Consider the following 20,686-nt stretch of genomic DNA (forward strand, 5'->3'; position numbering starts at 1 on the left):
ACATAAGTGGTTATTCTGGAGTAATCTGTATGTAGCACAATGAAAACAAAATCGTTTTTTTTAAATGACGTCCATAAGTGAAAGAGTCATTTTTGGGAGAATAGATTATAGCAATATCATTATGATTATACTGTGCTCTGGCTACTCTGCCCTAAAATCAGGACCATGTTCAGTTGCCAAACGTTCTCCAACGTTGCAGATAGAAATGTCATAAATACAGCCTACAATGTTTCGTGTTTTATATGTTGGAGAAGCATGTTTGTTCTAAATAACATATTTCTACCTGAACGTTCCAAAACGTTATGTGCTCCTGAATGGGCGCCCCATGGTCACAACACCGGAACCCATTGTAGCAAAGACCATTCCTCGTACGGACATATTTATCTCGCTGGACCGGAAGTGTTGTTGTAGTCAGCGTGCGGTTAGTTTCTATAGGTGTCAGAAGAATGAATTAATACAATTAATACATAATAAGCATATATATTTGAATTAAATCGTAAGAGAAAATATGGCAGCGAAACGCAAAGCTGATTTATCGGTGCCTGCAGAGGAAAGTGATCAGCTCCTCATCAGACCACTGTGGGTTTATACATTCAACATTTCGTGAGCTGGTTGGCTAGCTAGCTAATTTAGCCCGTCTAACTAGCAAATACATGAAGACTGACGCCTGTCTACCTAGTTGGAGAAATTATGAATTTGTTCAATGTTACCTAGTATTAGTTGTTGTCCAAAGATGCCACAGGGATTAGTATAGCTAGCTAGATGGTATTATCAAGTAGCTACCGTACCTATGCATTACGTTCTGTCACGAAGATGCATTTTGCTGACAAAATATTGTCATAAGACGTAAGATTTTTCTGAATCTGCCAGAACGTCACTGTGTCACAAATGTCATCATCAGACAGCGATTGACGTCTCTTTCCCTAACAGTGGAGCTGGGCAGGAGGTGGGAAGGTCATGCATCATTCTAGAGTTCAAGGGACGGAAAATCATGGTAATATTACGTGCACTGTGCTGTCCCTGTTGAATTGACCATGCATTATGGATTGTATGAGACATTCCAAAATAGAAGTAACCTGATAATTGAGTACACCAACCGTTTTCCTTTGCAGCTGGACTGTGGAATCCACCCAGGATTGGAAGGAATGGATGCTCTTCCCTATATTGACTTGATCGATCCTGCTGAGATAGACCTGCTTCTTATCAGCCAGTGAGTATTCCTAATCTCTCGTCTGCGTTGTGTTTTATTAGGGTCAAGTTCAACTGTAGCAAAACTTTTTGCAAACCTAAAACAAAGACAAACGTTTCTTATATGGACAAGTTCAGAAACACCTTTCTGTTTCTGTGAGCTTTCCCACGTTATGTGCCTTATAAACACAACCCCGTTATATGTTGCCCCAGGTCAGATGAATGAACACACTGAAGACAGAGTTCAGTTTTCTAATGCACCATATTCAGTTCTGTATAATCTCCTCTCTCCATCTCAGTTTCCACTTGGACCACTGTGGAGCCTTGCCTTGGTTTCTCCAGAAGACCAGTTTCAAAGGAAGGACCTTCATGACCCACGCCACCAAAGCTATTTACCGCTGGCTGCTGTCTGATTATGTCAAAGTCAGGTAGACAAGAGTTTATTCACTTCCAATAACAGCCTGACTTAACTTCAGCCTTTGGCTTCTATAAGGAACATAGGCCATTGACGATGGTCTGACTCGGTTCGGGAAAATAGCAGCGTACTCTACTGTTTCTTTCTTGATAGAGTAGCTGCAAAATGTATTGCCCTGAAGACATGGCCGTAGATTCCTACGTCGACTCCTTTGGCATCTAACTGTTAGACGTCATAAGTCTACACAGCCCTGTCTTCAGGGCAAAACAATTGTAGAGATGCCATCGTCCATTGTGGATGATTCGGGTTCACATTGTGCCCCTGACTGTCTCTGTGTTTTGCCTCTCAGTAACATCTCAGCCGACGACATGCTGTACACAGAGACGGACTTGGAGGAGAGCATGGACAAGATCGAGACCATCAACTTCCACGAGGTGAAGGAGGTGGCCGGCATCAAGTTCTGGTGTTACCATGCCGGTCACGTCCTGGGGGCAGCCATGTTCATGATCGAGATAGCTGGCGTGAAGGTGACTGCATTACATTTACATTGACTACTGGGACAGGCAAGCAACTGCAGCTTATTCATCATCTTCTTTGTGAAAGGACCATGAGAAACGGTTCTTATCATAAATAGCACATGATTTCCCAGAAATTCTGTTCTCTCCCGTTTTTTGATTTTATTTGAATATCTCCTCATCTGCACCTTGTTTTTGTAGAGGCGCCTTTATAGACTTTCATCAACGTCGCCCCAAAGCATCACAGTGCATTCGGAAAGTATTCAGACCCCTTGACTTTTGTTACGTTACAACCTTATTCTAAAATGGGTTAAATAAATACCCCATAATGACAAAGCAAAACCATTTTTTTTTACTTTTTTTTGCGAATATATGCGAAATAAAAAAGGAAACATCACATTTTATATGGGTATTCAGACCCTTTACTCAGTACTTTGTTGAGGCACCTTTGGCAGCGATTACAGCCTCGAGGGAATGGCGCTACAAGCTTGGCACACCTGTATTTGGGGCGTTTCTCCCATTCTCTGCATATCCTCTCAAGCTCTGTCAGGTTGGATGGGGAGCGTCGCTGCACAGCTATTTTCAGGTCTCCAGAGATGTCCGATCGGGTTCAAATCCGGGCTCTGGCTGTCCACTCAAGGCCATTCAGAGACTTGTACCGAAGCCACTCCTGCGTTGTCCTGTTGGAATGTGATCCGTTGGCCCAGTCTGAGGTCCTGAGCGCTCTGGAGCATGTTTTCATCAAGGATCTCTCTGTACTTTGCTCCGTTCATCTTTCCCTTGATCCTGACTAGTCTCCCAGTCCTTGCCGCTGAAAAACATCCCCACAGCATGATGCTGCCACCACCTTGCTTCACCGTAGGGATGGTGCCAGGTTTCCTCCAGATGTGACACTTAGCATTCAGGCCAAAGAGTTCAATCTTGGTTTCATCAGACCTTCTGGAAGGTTTCCACAGAGGGACTCTGGAGCTTTGTCAGAGTGACCATTGGGTTCTTGGTCACCTCCCTGTCCAAGGCCCTTCTCCCCGGATTGCTCAGTTTAGCCGGGAAGCCAGCTCTAGGAAGAGTCTTGGTGGTTCCAAACTTCTTCCATTTAAGAATGATGGAGGCCACTGTGTTCTTGGGGACCTTCAATGATGCAGACATTTTTTGTTACCCTTCCCCAGATCTGTGGCTCAACACAATCCTGTCTTGGAGCTCTACAGACAATTCCTTCAACCTCATGGCTTGGTTTTTGCTCTGACATGCACTGTCAACAATATAATAATAATAATAATAATAATAATAATAATAATATAATAATCAATATAGACAGGTGTGTGCCTTTCCAAATCATGTCCAATCAATTTGTAGAAAAATATCAAGGAGGATCAATGGGAACAGGATGCACCTTAGCTCAATTCCAAGTCTAATAGCCAAGGATCTGAATACTTATGTAAATAAGGTATGAATGTTTTTATTTGTAATACATTTTCAAACAATTCTGGGGTATTGTGTGTAGATTAATGAGGAAAACAATTAATCAATTTTAGAATAAGGCTGTAACGTAACAAAATGTGAAAAAGTGAAGGGGTCTTAATACTTTCCGAATGCACCGTATACAGATTGTATTGTTTACTGTGGCCAGTAGGTGGCACCCATATGCTGGACAAATGTTCCCGTACAATTACATGAGTGAATAATTCTTTGAAACAGAAATACATTTTGTCTATTTACTTTGCTGCTGTCTCTTAAAATTGTAGGTTTTACTGAACCTGTCTCCTGTTATCCGTGTTCCTTTGGGTGTGTCTCTGTCCATAGATCCTCTACACAGGGGACTTTTCCCGACAGGAGGACAGGCATCTGATGGCAGCAGAGATCCCCAGCGTCAAGCCTGACATCCTCATTACTGTGAGTCCCCGCTAATCGTAACATACAACACTAAACACAACTACAATCAATCAGGCAATCAAATTCATTTAAATCAGCAGTCGTCACATGGTGCTTTACGGCAACCCAGCCTAATCACAACCACAAAAAAAGCAGAGTTCTCGTGTGATCTTGTCTTCCTAACATGAGGATTTGATGTGTTTTGCTCTTTGTCCTCAGGAGTCCACGTATGGAACACACATCCATGAGAAGAGGGAGGAGCGGGAGGCCCGGTTCTGCAACACAATCCATGACATCGTCAACAGAGAGGGCCGCTGTCTCATCCCCGTGTTCGCCTTGGGCCGAGCCCAGGAACTGCTGCTCATCCTGGGTGAGAAACTCCAACCGGTTCCCTCTTCAGCCTGCTTTTAGAGCAGGTATCCAGTGACTCTCATTCCTGGAAGTGTTCATTAGGAACCAACAGTCACCTGGCCTAATCCAATCAGAAACTTGTTTTAAAACGCTTTCTGTTGCGTGCTCTAATGAACACAGCCCTTCTCTAATGTGTGTGTGGGCGTGTGCCTCTGCGTGTGTTTCAGACGAGTACTGGCAGAACCACCCAGAGCTCCATGACATTCCCATCTACTACGCGTCGTCTCTGGCCAAGAAGTGCATGGCCGTCTACCAGACCTACGTCAACGCTATGAACGACAAGATCCGCAAGGCCATTAACGTCAACAACCCCTTCGTCTTCAAGCACATCAGCAACCTCAAGGTGGGTGACGTTCATCAGATGAATGTTTGGTAGTGGCCTTTTTCAATACAATTCTTTTACCGTTTATTAGGCACCAAAAAGTAGAAAACGGGCTGAAACAGGGAGTGACTACCTGAACTTGTCCAATAAGAAACGCTCCTTTTCAAAAAGTTTTACTACGGTGTGCGCTAATGAATAGGCACCTGCTGTGTCCCTCGGCCCATGCTAACTCTGCTGTACCACTCTCTACCAGAGCATGGACCACTTTGATGACATCGGGCCCAGTGTGGTGATGGCCTCTCCAGGTATGATGCAAAGCGGTCTGTCAAGAGAGCTGTTTGAGAGCTGGTGCACCGATAAGAGGAACGGCGTCATCATCGCCGGCTACTCTGTGGAGGGTACCCTCGCCAAGGTGGGGCTCGATCTTCAACCCTTCTTAAGACATTTCTTAGTTACTCTTAAGTCATCACAGCCAAAGGAATCCTACAGCGGGGTCTTAATGCAAGCCAAGCTTTGTTGTGATCAAATATTTTTTCTCGTCGTCAAATGACAGTTAAACATGAACGCAATTTTTTTTCAATCGAGTCATTTCCAGCCATGCTAAGATTCATTACTCTGTGTGTGAGCTGACTGTTCCTCTGTGACTCTATCCTCAGCACATTATGTCAGAGCCAGAGGAGATCACCACCATGTCAGGCCAGAAGCTGCAGCTGAAGATGTCTGTGGACTACATCTCTTTCTCAGCGCACACTGACTACCAGCAGACCAGCGAGTTCATCAGGGCTCTCAAACCCCCTCATGTGGTAAATAGACACACTCCGTCGGCCATTAAATGAGTCAGATCTTATCTTACAGGCCGTAATCAGATGGTAAATGTCAACGGGACACCGTTCCACAAGGAAGTGTGCTTGGGCCTCTCTCTTCCCCTGTTATACATCAATGACTTGAGCCTGCTCGTGTGACGTATTTCTTTGTCTCACGTGCAGATCCTGGTGCACGGGGAGCAGAATGAGATGGCCCGTCTGAAAGCCGCTCTGATCAGGGAGTACGAGGACAATGATGAGGTCCACATCGAGGTGCACAACCCCCGGAACACTGAGGCCGTCACACTCAACTTCAGAGGAGAGAAGCTGGCTAAGGTGAGCCCATCCTCCACTCTCTAGCCGCCTCCTACTGTAATATAATTTATTGGGAGAATCAGACTGAATTGAGTTACAGACAGTAACTATTGATGATATTCTATGGCCCATCGATTTATCCATTGGCATCAAGCGGAATTATCGGAGATTTTTTATAGTGTGTAGAACTGAGGCTGTTTGTATCTTCCAAACACTTGTTGTTGTGGTGTGTGTGTGTGTGTGTGTGTGTGTGTGTGTGTGTGTGTGTGTGTGTGTGTGTGTGTACTGACTGTTGCTGTTCTGTGCCGTAGGTGATGGGCTCCCTGGCTGATAAGAAGTGTCAGCAGGGTCAGAGGGTGTCTGGGATCCTGGTCAAACGCAACTTCAGCTATCACATCCTCACCCCCTCAGATCTGTCCAGTCAGTACTGATTCACTCTCTGACCGTGTGTCTACGTGTGTGCGTCCGTCCATGTGTCCCCACACGAGTGTGTACTACCGTGTGTATGAGCTCTCCTCTCCTCTCTCTGTCTCCAGACTATACAGACCTGGCCATGAGCACGGTGAAGCAGACCCAGGCCATTCCCTTCACTGGACCCATCTCTCTGTTGGCCAGCCATCTACGCAACCTGGCAGGTGGGTTTCTACAGAATTCTGCTCACCTTGTTGGAAATGAAGGCACACTGGTCAGTCAACACCAACAACTGCTGATTGGTTCCGAATCGGACAAATGTGGAATCAAGACAAAATATCCTTCAACAAATGGCAACCAACAGACGAGCGGGGAACACCCAGAGAATTGAGTTTTTTTGTTGCTGGTGTTATTAGAGTTTGTTGTGGGAGTGTGCCAGTGACTTTACAGTAGTGGTTACATTGGGCCATTTTCAAAGCCACTGTAAAAAGCTGTCACTTATAACCAGGGTCTGGAGTATTTCCTCGGTTACTGTGACTATACAAACCCGCTTGTCTTTTAGGGGATGTGGAGGAGGTGGAGTCTGCAGAGAAAATCACACTCAGGATCTTCAAGAATGTCACACTGGTGCATGAGGCTGGCATGGTGGTTTTAGAGGTGAGGTACTGGATATGATGAAAGTAGGGGTTGCAAAATTCCTGTAACTTTCTACAGAAATCCCAGTAGGAAGAGTCCCAGAATCAGAAGGGAATAAGCAGGAAATCTGGGAATTTTGGGGAAAGTTGCTCGAATTTTGCAACGCTATAGGAAAGGGCGTGAACATTAGCTAACTGGTTTTGTATTGGTGCTGTGTGCGCAGTGGATCGCCAACCCTCTGAATGACATGTATGCTGATGCGGTCACCACAGTGGTTCTGGAGGTCCAGTCCAACCCTAAAGCGCAGAAAGGTCAGTGAAGAAAGGGTGGTCCGACGTTATCTCTATCGCGGACTGACGGAGAACTCTGAACGCCAAAGTCCGTTTTCAAAATGTATGTTCTCGTGTCGTATAGTGAGTACAAGACTGGTAAAATACTACGACACGGGGTTAGTTTTGTGGAGAAAAGAGGTGCTCTACCTAGGTCAGTGTACGTGTTCTCACATTATCTCTGCGTTGTGGACTATCATTACAGTACGTGTAATGTCTTTGTGCTTGTCCCTTGCTGATGTTCATTTCTTCCTCCTATAGTTATGGAACACAAGAAAGAAGGTATAGATCTGGATGTTTTCCAGCAGAGGCTGGAGATTATGCTCCTGTAAGTTCCACCCCCCTATTCACCTTTTCTATATTCACACACACACGCGCCTGTGATGAGTCAACGGGAAGGTTGTTGAATGTGTATCAAAATGGAACGGCTAGAAGCGCTTCTCTGAGATATTTGAAATCTTTCCCTCAACAGTGACATGTTTGGGGAGGACTGTGTGGACTTCAAGGACAATAAGAACCTGACGGTAACAGTGGACGGGAATACTGCCTTCATCTGCCCAGAGACCAGAGTGAGGATTTAGTAGATATGTCTGTCGCTCTGTGTGCGTGTGTCTGTTCTCCTCTGACCTGGTTCTCCCCTCTCTGTCTGTTGTGCAGACGGTGCAGTATGAGGAGGGCAGTGCTGAAGATGAGACCCTGAGAGAGATGGTGGAGCTGGCTGTGCAGAGGCTCTATGACGCTCTCAACCCTGTCATCTGAGGAGAGCCATCCACCTCCTCCCCTCTCTCTCTCTGGAAAGGCAGCCTGTGCCAGAAGCAATAGGCACGGCCCAACAGACCCCGGTTCCCAAACAGCATCACCCAGAGGCACTTGCCCACTTTTCTTTACTGGCAGTGCAGTACTGATATGGTCTATATGAAGAGTTTTCCCGTGTATTATTAATTGATATGTGTATGTTAGCCGGGCATTGATTACAGTGGATATTTTCTACATGTTGTCCAGTACTTGTATTGTAACGATTCAAAGTATGTAATGTCTTGACAACATTGCCCCCTCCGTTTCATTCCTCTGTAATTCTAGCTGCCTTATCACATAAAGGAGGAATCTGTGTTTGGAAAAGTGTAGATTCCGCAGGAATCAACCTCCCATTGACTTACGTTGAATTCTCAACGTGTAGACTTTGTATATCTGTATTATGCATTGCATTGATAAAATTTGTTTAAAAAAAATAAAGTAATAAAGGACCGCTGGCCACATTTCTGAACTAATATTGCAGGTTTATAAAGTAGTTATTTCTGTGAATATATTCTGAAATATTAAGTGCAGCCATGTGAGCAATTTAATTAAATGGGTCAATTTCACTGCCAACGTAAAACACAGGAAGTGAGTCTCTGACATTTAATATATAGCCATTGTAACACCTGAAGACTACCTACCTGAGGCATGATACAAGTTAATCACACATCCAGATACAAAATACTTGTAGGACGCTGTTGGGGTATTTCATCCAGATCAAAGAATAAATTATATTCTGTATGTGAGAGCATAAAATACACAAAGAAATTCCTAAATATGGGATTTACAATGTAAACTTGATTAAACCCATAACAGGTCGGTGAGATCATGTCTGGCAGGAGTTCACAACGAAACAGAAAATACCAGACAATATGGCAAATAAAAGGTAGCTAATGCAACAATACATTTTCAAACATCGGATGAGATATTGTACGATAGTGGCCGAAGCCAGAATTGGGCGATTATATTATATGGCTCGTGTGAGGCTAGAAATATAGACATCTTGCTGATTGTCACAATTGTCGTATGAAAGTATACAAATGGTATCAAAAAGACGTTCAGCAATTAAGAGTTTTGTCAATCTTGCATATCAGACAACTCTAATGGTCAGATCTTATCATGCATAAGACACCATACAGGTCCGGTTTGACAAATTACCTAATAACATTCAGGGTTTAATGTGGTAAACTGGGCGGGACTTCCAACTTTTTTGGCTGATCCCTTCTGGTGACCCTGTTGGAGAAAGAAAGCTTCTGGTGACCCTGGAAGAAAATGGACTCCCTCAAAACGGAGATAGCCTCAATGGCTAAGATACAAAAATGAGTCCTCCATCTATCTCTATGAGTAATACTGGTTCAGGCTACGGTTCACAGAATTGAAAAGTAAACATTACGCTGGTTTTGTTATTAGTTACAGCCAACCAATGAAATACTTAGTAACAGTTTTGTAGACTTTTCCATGATAAATTCACCCCCCAGGTTACATGTTGTCATGGTTACGAAGAGCAAAGCGGTAAACTAGTGTTATATTGCTGTACCACAAAGTACATTAACTAGCACCAGGCCAATGATATTACTGACATAGCCACAGTACTGCTGGTGATGTATGCATACGGGTGTTAAGCATGTATTTGCTGACCTATTTTCAAAACCTGATATCAAACTACGCCAAAAGTGTCACTGTCAACTACGCCAAAAGTGTCACTGTCAACCAACTCAACTACATACACGGAGGCATGGTGTAACATGTTCATATGCCAGGCTGTGTAAGCGAGCAACCCAGGATAGTTTTAAACAATCCATCATCAATATGACCTGGTCGTCGCAGGTCCTTCTAATTAGCCAGGCACTACAATTTACCAAGACAATTCTAGACTTGATCGTTTCATCTGTGAAAGATTGACTATGTTGATTTCTAATTTCAGTTCTGAAGAATTCGGCTTTTCAATGCTCAATCGGTTTCATTTTAGCCCAGTGGATCCTATTTTCAACTGAAGCTGCTCTCCAACTTCCTATAATACATTATATAACTCAGCCCACATATAGTATCAGACAAGTCCAGCTTGTTTTACTCTGTGGTCTGCCATTCAGTGGTGATTGGGTGAGCATCCTCTCCCACGCTCTGTCCTCTCCTCCTCCAGTCTCTTTCTCTCCCTTTTTCTTTCTCAGTCTCCTCTGTGTTAAGAACCCTCTTTATCTCTCTCTCTCTCTCTTCCCCTCCCTTTCTCAGCACTCTGTCTCCTTGCTGTTGATGCGGATGTGGGCCTGTCTCTGGAGTCTGAAGGACAGGGCCTTGTCATTGCGTCGGGCCAGGGGCCCACGCTCTGTCAGATCCTCAAAGGAGTGTGGAGCCGAACTCCCCATGGGAAAGTCGCCCTCCAGAGCCTCTTCATCCAGGTGGGAGTCAATACTGGGGTCCTCCTGGATGGTGGCCATGCGTGGGCTCTCCAGGGGGGGCAGGGGACTCTGGCTAGGGCTGGGAGTGGAGGTTGGGACGTGGGCCCCAGGGGTTCGAGCTGGAGTTGGGGCTTGGATGGGGGGAGTGCTGGTCTGCTGGGGGCCAGAGGCCTGGAAGCGCAGGGCTGAGATGGCAGGGGGTTTGAAGATCCGCACGGAGGCTGACTCCAGACTACTCATAAACTCTGCATTCTGGAGACACACAAGCAGGGTCAAAGCCAAGGGTCAGAAAACCAAGATGACTACAGTGTATAATTTGTATATACAGTACCGGTCAAACGTTTGGAGACACCTACTCATTAAAGGGTTTTTCTTTATTTTTTACTATTTTCAAAACTATGAAATAACACATATGGAATCATGGAATCAAAAAAAGTGTTAAAGGTGTTAAGGGCTAATTGACCAAGAAGGAGAGTGATAAAGTGCTGCATCAGATGACCTGGCCTTCACAATCACCTGACCTCAAACTAATTGAGACGGTTTGGGATGAGTTGGAATGCAGAGTGAAGGAAAAGCAGCCAACAACTCCTTCAAGACTGTTGGAAAAGCATTCCAGGTGAAGCTGGTTGAGAGAATGCCAAGAGTGTGCAAAGCTGTCATCAAGGCAAAGGGTGGTTAATTTGAAGAATCAAAAATATAAAATATATTTGTTTAACACTTTTTTGGTTACTACATGATTCCATATGTGTTATTTCATAGTTTTGATGTCTTCACTATTATTCTACAATGTAGAAAATAGTAAAAATAAAGAAAAACCCTTGAATGAGTAGGTGTTCTAAAACTTTGACTTGTACAGTGTGTGTGTGTGTGTGTGTGTGTGTGTGTGTGTGTGTGTGTGTGTGTGTGTGTGTGTGTGTGTGTGTGTGTGTGTGTGTGTGTGTGTGAGAGAGAGAGAGAGAGACATATATATGACTCAAACAATACTTACACTCGGAAAAAGCAGAGACTTGGTGGTCTGTTCATACTGCTGATCCAGTTTTTTATCCTGTGAGTGGGAAAAATATGTTAGATGTGATAATAACATGTGACAGGTGCTATGTAACATGTTACATGTACTATATAATAAAATGTGGCGGGTACTATATAATAAAATGATAATAACATGTGACGGGTACTATGTAATAACAACATGTACAGTATTAGGTGATTGATGACAACACTTAGAATGTCTGAATACGGGCATCTAATGTATTATTATGTGTTAAGAAAAGAAACACTACAGTTCCCACAATGCAACACACACAACGTGGGATGTGGATCTAATGCCTTGCTTGGCTACACACCAATGTATTTTGCTAGCTCAAGAATCTTGTAATCACAAGTAGCTAAACCTACGCCCCAGTTTGTCATTCATCAAGGAGCAAACATCACGCCTACCACACAGTGAACCAGGATGCTGAGGGGGACCCAGAAGACCAACGAGAAGACCACCACAGAGCCCACGATGTTGTCCGCCAAAAACTTCCGAAACGTGTTGATGTCCAGCTTGTCAATGAAATCCCACAGCCTCTCAATGACATCCTGAACTTGCTTCATACATTTACCCTGAATAAGACAAAAATAGCACATGCTAGTTACAAAGCCATAGAAATAGAATTACTAGAGAATAGAAAGAAGGCCCTCAGACCACAGCAATCCAGACAAGAAAACTGTACAGCCATGCAAGACTTGTTGCTAGATGTGACCGAAATAGCTGTAAGTAGCAATAGAAGTATTGTCGTCCGTTAATTTACTCCAATTAGGGAAGGGATGGTAGGATATGGGGGGAAAGTATCTCCATTTAAAAAATATATATATAATAAGGGGATTAGCAGTTATGCAAACGATTCAATTGATAAACGGACACCACCAGCAGTACTACACCTGCACCTGTCGACAACACAAGTTGTTCTGCTTCCACGAGCACATCCAATGCTAGCATCAGTAATTCTACATTTGTTGTTAGCCCAGCTAGCATGGACACTGACAGTTGTGAATCTGATGCAGCCGAAGAGCTACTGCCCCCTTACCCGGGAAACATCGAACAACAGACAGGGACATTGGACCATCGAAGAGGTGCAAATATGATGAGAACTACATTGATTTGGGGTTCCCTTACACTACCGTTCAAAAGTTTGGGGCCACTTAGAAATGTCCTTGTTTTTGAATGAAAAGCACTTTTTTGTCCATTAAAATAACTTCAAATTGATCAGAAATGCAGTGTAGACATTGTTCATGTTGTAAATGACTCTTGTAGCTGGAAACGGCTATTTTTTAATGGAATATCTACATAAGTGTACAGAGGCCCATTACCAGCAACCATCACTCTTGTGTTCCAATGGCCAGTTCTGCGCTGTTCTGTGAAGGGAGTAGTACACAGTACGAGATCTTCCGTTTCTTGGCAATTTCTCACATGGAATAGCATTCATTTCTCAAATAAGGTTTTATATGTAAGATGGTTTAATAAAGAACAAAATTATTGATTATTATTATAATATTATTTGTGCCCTCGTCCTATAAGAACTCTTTGTCACTTCCCATGAGCCGGGGTGTGACAAAAACTCACACTCATTCTTATGTTTAATAAATGTATCGTATAGTGTGCATGTGGCAGGCTTACAATGATGGCAATAAACAACAATTGAGAGTGCGCTGACCCTGGTGCTAGAGGGGGTCAGCAGCTAGAGGTTGAATGTCTGAACTATAGGACTATAAAAAGTTTGGGAACCACTGCACTAGAGGGTAAGGGTCAGAGGTCAGGTGTCACTTACTGCTCCGTCACAGAAGCCCACGGTGCAGGGTTTTCCCTTGCGGAGGTAGATGTAGTCCCCTCCGTCGTCCTGGAATGGGGCGCACACTCCACTGGTGCTTCGACAGCACACTTTACATGACGAGTTGGTTTCTAGAGAGGGTAGGAAGAACAACACAGTGTAGTATCTTTTAAAAGGGAAATTTTACTTTTTTTTTTTATGTATTCGTATTATAAGTAAAAGGCATCTTTAATAAAGCAGAACACTTAGCGTATACAGGTTCTATGTGGCTCAGTTGGTAGAGCATGGCGCTTGTAATGTCAGGATCGTGGGTACAATTCCCGCTGAGGCAACCCATACAAAATTCAATGTAGAAACAACTGCTTAATGGCATATGATATTATACTATGTCTTGAGGTTGGATTAGTCCACTACAGCCTTTAAAGGAGGGGTGGTGATGGTGAGGGGAGCGTACCATTGCAGGCGCAGGACCGCAGGTTCTTGACGGCCTCACAGAAAGGGATACACACACCGTCCAGACACTCTCCGTTGTCCAAACACACGGACTCGTCAGGGGCGTTCTCAGGAGACGGACACTCACTACTGTTGCCTAGGAACAAAAATATGACATTGTCATTGTTCCTAAAAGGACATAGAAATAACAAAGACATATTTCATTGTTTCACTCTCATGTTTTATTAGGGCTTGTAGACATGAAGATGTGGTGGGGCTCCCTTTCTGGGGGGTATCGGGTGATATCAACCTACCTGTGCAGTAGGACCTGCCCTTACAGGTGGCACTGATGGGCTCCTGGCACACCTTGCCCTCCCTCTCATACTGGCACTGCTTACAGCATGCACTGTTCCTGTCACTACACCGAGAGAGAGAGAGAGTGAGAGGTTCTAGGGACAGTGGTAGGGTTCTGACAACATTTGGTGGTCGTTTATGATATGTTGTAAGAATGTTGTATGAATGTTATAACGAGTGAATCTTCTCTGTGATATCACAGAGAGAGAGAGAGAGAGAGACAGCGAGAGCAAGAGAGAGAGAGAACAAGAGAGAGACAGAGAGAGAGACAGAGAGAGATCGGTCATGGTAATACAGGGTGATATCACAGAGAGAAGATGAATTCTTTATAACATTCATACAACATTCTTACAACATATCACAAACTACCACCAAATGTTGTCAGAATCCTACCGCTGTTCCTAGAACCTAAGTGGGTGTGGTGTGCAGGTATTCGGGCGTTGGTGGTTCCAGAGAGGGCTCACCTGCACTTGGCTGTGGGGCGGAGCTTGCAGTCGGAGGTACAGCAGCGGTCGTCGTTGATGTGCAGCAGTCCCGGGTCACACTCCTCGCCCTGTTCCACCCTGCTGTTCCCACACACGTTGCTGTTCCTCTCCCTGAAGCACACTGGAGCCTTGTTCCTCAGACGCTTCACAATGGAGATCTTACTGCAGTTGGAGAAAAGCTGGGGATACAAAACAAGGGCATGAGCCGTGTCCCGAAACTGGCACCCTATTTCCTCCATTGCGCACTACTTCTGACCAGAGCCCTATGGCCTAGGGTGCCATTTTCGGACACATCCATAATCCTTGTTGGTGTAATGAAGACTTAAGGTTTGCTTGAGATTGATGTTTGGTTTGTCGATTGGGGGAAAAGGAGGGTATTTGAACCTTGTTGTTGAGGTGGTCTCCGCTCACAGCGATGGGGTACATGACGTATTTGCCCCCCTGGTCTTCCCTGGGAGCACAGTAGGGGATGTTATCAGGGTCGTGCTCTGCCCCAAAGTTATGGCCCAGCTCGTGAGTCGTCACCAGGTCTGCCTCCTGAGGGCAAACCATAAGGAAAGGTCGTATTAGTGAAATATGATGGCGCCTATTCCAGACAGAATAACAACTATTGCCTTTGTGTACATTTGGATGTTCCAAATTCTAAGCCTCTTTTTTAAAGTTGCAGGTTAAGCCTAGTCCTGGACTAAAAAGCATGCCCAATGGAGAATAGTTGTTTTGTCCAGGTCTAAGTTTATTCTGTGTCTGGGACACCAGCCCAAAGAATCTCATGAACCCACCTTGGTCAGAATAGTTTTCCCATAGTTCTTAGTGCTGGTGAGCCCTGTGTTGAGATAAATAGCTCTCGTCTCAGGCGAAGACGGAGGGCACTCTGATGACAGAGAAGGCAAACATTTTCCAATATCAGTTTACCAATGTCAGAATTGTGGTCAAGGTTAATGTGTTGACTGTTGTTGACGGGAGGCTTATTATCTGTCCCAAAATGGAACCTTATTCCCAATATAGTACGCTACTTTGGACCAGCGCCTTATGGGCCTGGGAGAATAGGGTGCTCAAAAGTAGTACACTACATAGGGAACAAGGTGCTACTTGGGACGTAGTCTTACTCTCTGAGCAGAGGCCCCCAGGGATGCCCTGTCTGGAGGGGGCCACGTAGGCCAGGCCCAGGGTCCCCTCGTCAAAGTCCTGGTAGGTGAACAGGTGAGCCAGACACACCTTGGACGCGTTGTCTGCTATGTCCACACTGAATTGCTGCGATGAGAACAAAGAGGGAATACTATGGCCTATTGTCATACAGTATACGACTACTATGACATCATTACTCAGATGATTAAACATGCTGCTCACCTCCAACAGCTTCTTCACGTCCCAGACATCCTTGCCCTCGACGGGACTTCCCCTCATGTTGAAGTGGGCCTCCCCTGGAGGTACGCGGGTGGGGAGCTTCTCAATGATGATCTACATTGAGGATTAGAGATTGAGAATGATGGGAAGGAAGAATCTATCATCACCTCATGGTAAAAAAAAAGAGCAGTGATAATCTTTTTTCCGGCAGCATGGCAACGGAGCGTCATGAGATGGAATCCTACATAGAAACTGTCTAAATAAACAGGAAATACAGAAGGAGGACGAGGCTCCATTCTCCTTAAGAAATAAAACAGGGGAAAAGGGCGGGGGGTGGGAGATCTGAGAGGTGGTAGTGGAACATATCATGGGGTGATTCTCAGCCTGTCTCAGCTAACTCACCTGTTGGATCTGAACCCCGTATCCTTTATACTCGTCATCCCACGACGTCGACCTGTAGATGTCATCCACGCGGTCAATCAGCTCGATCTGACCGTCCAATCAAAACAGGGAGAAAGGTATGTGGTGTTTTTCACAGACAACCATCAAGCCAAAGACCAACCCACACAACATAGGTTCCAACCCACACAACATAGGTTCCAACCCACACAACATAGGTTCCAACCCACACAACATAGGTTCCAACCCACACAACATAGGTTCCAACCCACACAACATAGGTTCCAACCCACACAACATAGACAACATAGGTTCCAACCCACACAACATAGGTTCCAACCCACACAACATAGGTTCCAACCCACACAACATAGGTTCCAACCCACACAACATAGGTTCCAACCCACACAACATAGACAACATAGGTTCCAACCCACACAACATAGACAACATAGGTTCCAACCCACACAACATAGACAACATGGGTTCCAACCCACACAACATAGACAACATGGGTTCCAACCCACACAACATAGACAACATGGGTTCCAACCCACACAACATAGGTTGCATCCCAAATTGCATCCTATTTCCTTTATAGTGCACTACTTTTGACCAGAGCTAAATGGGTTAAATGTGGAAGACACATTTCAGTTGAATGCATTCTGTTGTACAACTGAAGAGGTATCCCCCTTTCTCTATAGGTCCTGGTCAAAAGAAAGGGCACTACAAAGGGAGTAGTGCACTACTTTTGACAAGAGTGCCATTTGGGACACACATTACATCTTACTGAACAGCGCCCCCACCAGGTAGTTGAGGGTAGTGCTCTCCTCGCCACGGCCCATCTCTTGGAAGAAGCGATGGTCAGCCACCAAGAGTAAAGGACAGGTGTTCTTCCTGTGGTCATGGGCCTGTCTCTTCTCTCTGACCAGGGGCTCTGTGGATGAGTGGGGAGGAGATCATGTTTCATTGCCAGTCAGTGCCATAGAGACGTTGTCAAGCTGAACTACACACCACTTGTATTTTCTACACTACACAACCCTAAATAGAGCACTGGGCAGATTCAAGATCTCATGCCATACAATTAACAACAGCGACTGAGATCACCGAGTGCTTCTCGTAAAGAGTGACTTGGTTCTCACACCATAACGTCAGGGAACGCGGCTATGTCGTCGTCATCATCATGGGTCTGCCATTACAGCTCACTTCAAATATACGTTTTTTATTTGATTTAACTAGGCAAGTCATTTAAGCTAGCGTGAATAGCGGAATAACGCAATGAGGATATGGTTCTTAATTTAACAGACACTGACAATGTGACCAGGGCTTTTGGATAGCCTGATATGTGAATATGTTTAGTTTGACTGTTGGGTTGCATTAGATGGAGTGGTCACTACATGTGGTTTGGACTTATGAGGGACAGGATTTTACTGTGATCATTATTTGGGGAAGCTCCACGCCACATTCTTCTCTCGCAGTCAACTATGAGTTCAATCCTACTCCCCCCACACTCACTTGTGCTCCCCTACTCCCCCACTCCCTCGTGCTTCTGTAACGGATGTGAAATGGCTAGCTAGTTAGCGGGTACGCGCTAGTAGCATTTCAATCAGTTACGTCACTTGCTCTGAGACTTAAGTAGGGTTTCCCCTTGCTCTGCAAGGGCCGCGGCCTTTGTGGAGCGATGGGTAACGATGCTTCGTGGGCAACCGTTGTTGATGTGTGCAGAGGGTCCCTGGTTCGCGCCCGTGTCGGGGCGAGGGGACGGTTTAAAGTTATACTGTTACACTCCCCTACTCACCCTCTCACTCGTGCTCCCATACTCACCCTCTCACTCGTGCTCCCCTACTCACCCTCTCCGTCTTCACCCTACTTCCCTCTCTCCCACTTACCTTCCTCCTCATCCTCCAGTCTAGCTGATCTCATACTCTCAGGCAGCAGGTCATTGGAGTCAGCCTTCACGTAGCCACAGACCTTGGGCGAGGCCAGTCGGCTGATGTTCCTTATGTGCTCAGGACGGTATACCAGCAAACGGCCATCGGGGGGCGCCGACGTAAACCTCCACAGGGGCTGAGGAAGGACAGGGAGTCAAAAAAAAATAAGATTTGGGGTATTTTGACACTTTATTTAGACAGTATGGGAATCAGAAGAGGATTCAGGCAGGTGAGAGAAACATTGGGAAGGGTGGGCACAGGGATTGAGCCCTGGTCTCCGGTGGGGAGATTTATATATGTGAAATATGCCAGGAGTGTTACCACGGCTCTGCCCAGAAAGGATGATTTAATATGATTATAAACTCAGGTGGATTATACACAGAATATTCCTCACACACACTGAGACATTTCAGAGTAGATTGTCATATTGTTGTAATATCACAATCTGCTGTTGAAATAGTGCGATACCATACCTCAATGTTGTACTCTGCTCCGTCAGTGAGGATGTGTGCCGAGAAGTCATTGTCATCAATATGCGCCTGCACTCTAGAGTTCTCCTCCCCTTCACATGGACAACACTCAGTAAACAACTATGTTGAGAAACACCACAAAATATAAACAGGGGACAAAGCCAAATTCCTAAGGCATTAAGAGACGTTAAAGTGATAGTTTACTCCAAAATCAGATGTTAGCCAAATGTTTTCGGACCTCAAAAGTGGTCCAAGATTGATGAGTCCAGATGATATTGGTAGGCAATCTTTTATAATCAATTTAGCACTTTAAAGCCCCTTAATGGACCTCGATCTGGTGGCTGCTGAGCCCAACCATGTGGTGTCCGTCTTACCTATGACATGGCCGGTGAAGAAGTTCTGTCTGTTGACCTCGTAACTGTCCTCCTGTCCATCCTCATCCACGAACACGGCACTGAAGTCCTCGGTGAACAGCTCCGTGTTGGTCCTCAGATACAGCTTGAAATGCCTAGCACACATAAACAGAGTAAGAAACAGGGTGAAAGTAAAACACAAAGATCATTAAAAAGATCAGTGACTAGTGCGACTGAGGCACTGACATTTCATTTGCATACCAATTGAACCCTAGTCCCTATATAGTGCACTACTTTTGACCAGGGCCCATAGGGACACAGCCGTGGAGTTCCTACCTCTGTAAGGCAGTGAAGCTGAGGTGTCGTTCCACGTGGGTCTGTGTCTGGAGGTCCCGTCGCCGGACCGAGTGAGTCTGGAGACTGGCGAGGGGCAGCACCTCGAAGTCTGAAAGCATGGAACTGAGGAAGTCTGAAATAAAGGCAGAGGATAACAGAACAGATAAGTACAGGACACATTTTCCTGACTAAATACCAACAACACAAGAATGTTCATATACCAACCTATTCAACCTAAAACTATTCCGTTTTATTCGATTCTATCAGAACAGTTCTCTCATAACTCTCAGTGGAAGTTTTCTCATAACATATCAAGTGCCAGGGGGGTTAACCCAGGAGTTATACTATTATTGCTGCCATAATTGCTATATTGGCGTGTACACGTGGTTGAATATAGTCTCCCATGCAAAGTCTGAAATACTTTTTCCTTCAGATGTTATTTCCATATGTAAAATACTATTATGATGTATTCTTTGGCAACTGTTATGTGTGTGGGATGTCTGGTTTGTGACCATTCCCCATCTCCAGTAGCATAAACTCATGACATCTGTTTAACTGAAAATCAAGTTAGCCTAGGCTCTCTCCACTCACCATATTCAGGATCTACAACCTCCGCAGGCGGCTTTGTTGCACCATTCGTTAAAAATAGAGAAACTATAAATAAAAAGACTATCTGCATATCGGTATTTATGGGTGGAACGTGTAAAAAAAGAAAAAATCCATACACTGGTCAAAAAACTGTTTCCACAGTATTTGTTGTATCGGGATAATCTCTCCAAAAGCCCACTAATTGAGTTGTTTCCGAATACCAAAGGCAGGCAACAATTTAACAAAGTTGATAGCAGCAATGTAACAAAATTGGTACGGTGACCATGGAGCAAAACATTCAGTTGTTCCGCAACTATAACCGATTGTTAAAAGTCGGACTTCTAGTTTCGGCAAAAATATTTGTTCTTGAAAACCAGCTCCCGCATACCCGGAAGTGTTATGACAGAAAAAAAAATCACATTTACAGTTGTTCATTTTACATTAACATGACGCGTAGCCTGCACACTATTTTCACCGCAATCTATCCCCGGTTGTAGACTAATTTTACCCCCCAAATATTGAAATTGTTCTTCTGTAGATCTGTGTTCGGAGGATCTTGCAGAACATTTTGGCTTCAGTCACTGCAGCTCTTATATAAGGATAATAAAGCTTTAGCAGCAGCAGAGGGATTGCGAACCGAGCGACATCTGGGCTGATCTATTTTTAATGCTTGGACATCCCATTTTAACGTCTAACATTTGCGTTTAAAATCCCAACCATATGCCTAGGCCTGGGTAGTAGTGTGTGTATAGACCTATTCTGTCAAAGTGAAATTATTG

The 20,686-nt window shown here is 44.7% G+C and overlaps 2 protein-coding genes across 2 annotated transcripts; one reads left to right on the forward strand and one right to left on the reverse strand.

Annotated features, from left to right (window-relative positions):
• The first annotated feature begins 369 nt into the window (after positions 1 to 369).
• Positions 370 to 8,482, forward strand: cpsf3 (cleavage and polyadenylation specific factor 3). The gene is made up of 18 exons (XM_055884482.1): positions 370 to 579; positions 931 to 994; positions 1,113 to 1,210; positions 1,488 to 1,616; positions 1,953 to 2,130; positions 3,919 to 4,008; positions 4,207 to 4,357; positions 4,566 to 4,741; positions 4,974 to 5,132; positions 5,377 to 5,523; positions 5,707 to 5,859; positions 6,150 to 6,258; positions 6,375 to 6,473; positions 6,812 to 6,906; positions 7,109 to 7,196; positions 7,476 to 7,542; positions 7,687 to 7,783; positions 7,872 to 8,482. Exons 1-18 carry the CDS (start codon positions 509 to 511, stop codon positions 7,971 to 7,973), a joined length of 2,073 nt encoding a protein of 690 aa, XP_055740457.1. The 5' UTR covers positions 370 to 508; the 3' UTR covers positions 7,974 to 8,482.
• A 116-nt stretch (positions 8,483 to 8,598) lies between these two features.
• On the reverse strand, positions 8,599 to 20,233 carry adam17b (ADAM metallopeptidase domain 17b). Its single transcript, XM_055884481.1, has 18 exons — positions 19,911 to 20,233; positions 19,320 to 19,452; positions 19,005 to 19,138; positions 18,634 to 18,722; positions 18,119 to 18,296; positions 17,036 to 17,166; positions 16,233 to 16,319; positions 15,834 to 15,944; positions 15,593 to 15,737; positions 15,266 to 15,357; positions 14,871 to 15,023; positions 14,466 to 14,665; positions 13,962 to 14,065; positions 13,670 to 13,804; positions 13,216 to 13,346; positions 11,843 to 12,010; positions 11,394 to 11,450; positions 8,599 to 10,657 (listed from the first exon to the last, which is right to left on the reverse strand). The coding sequence occupies exons 1-18, from the start codon at positions 19,996 to 19,998 to the stop codon at positions 10,235 to 10,237; spliced, it is 2,559 nt and encodes an 852-aa protein (XP_055740456.1). The 5' UTR covers positions 19,999 to 20,233; the 3' UTR covers positions 8,599 to 10,234.
• Positions 20,234 to 20,686: the final 453 nt, after the last annotated feature.

This window comes from Salvelinus fontinalis, chromosome 27, assembly GCF_029448725.1.
Source record: "Salvelinus fontinalis isolate EN_2023a chromosome 27, ASM2944872v1, whole genome shotgun sequence".
Lineage (NCBI taxonomy): Eukaryota > Metazoa > Chordata > Actinopteri > Salmoniformes > Salmonidae > Salvelinus > Salvelinus fontinalis.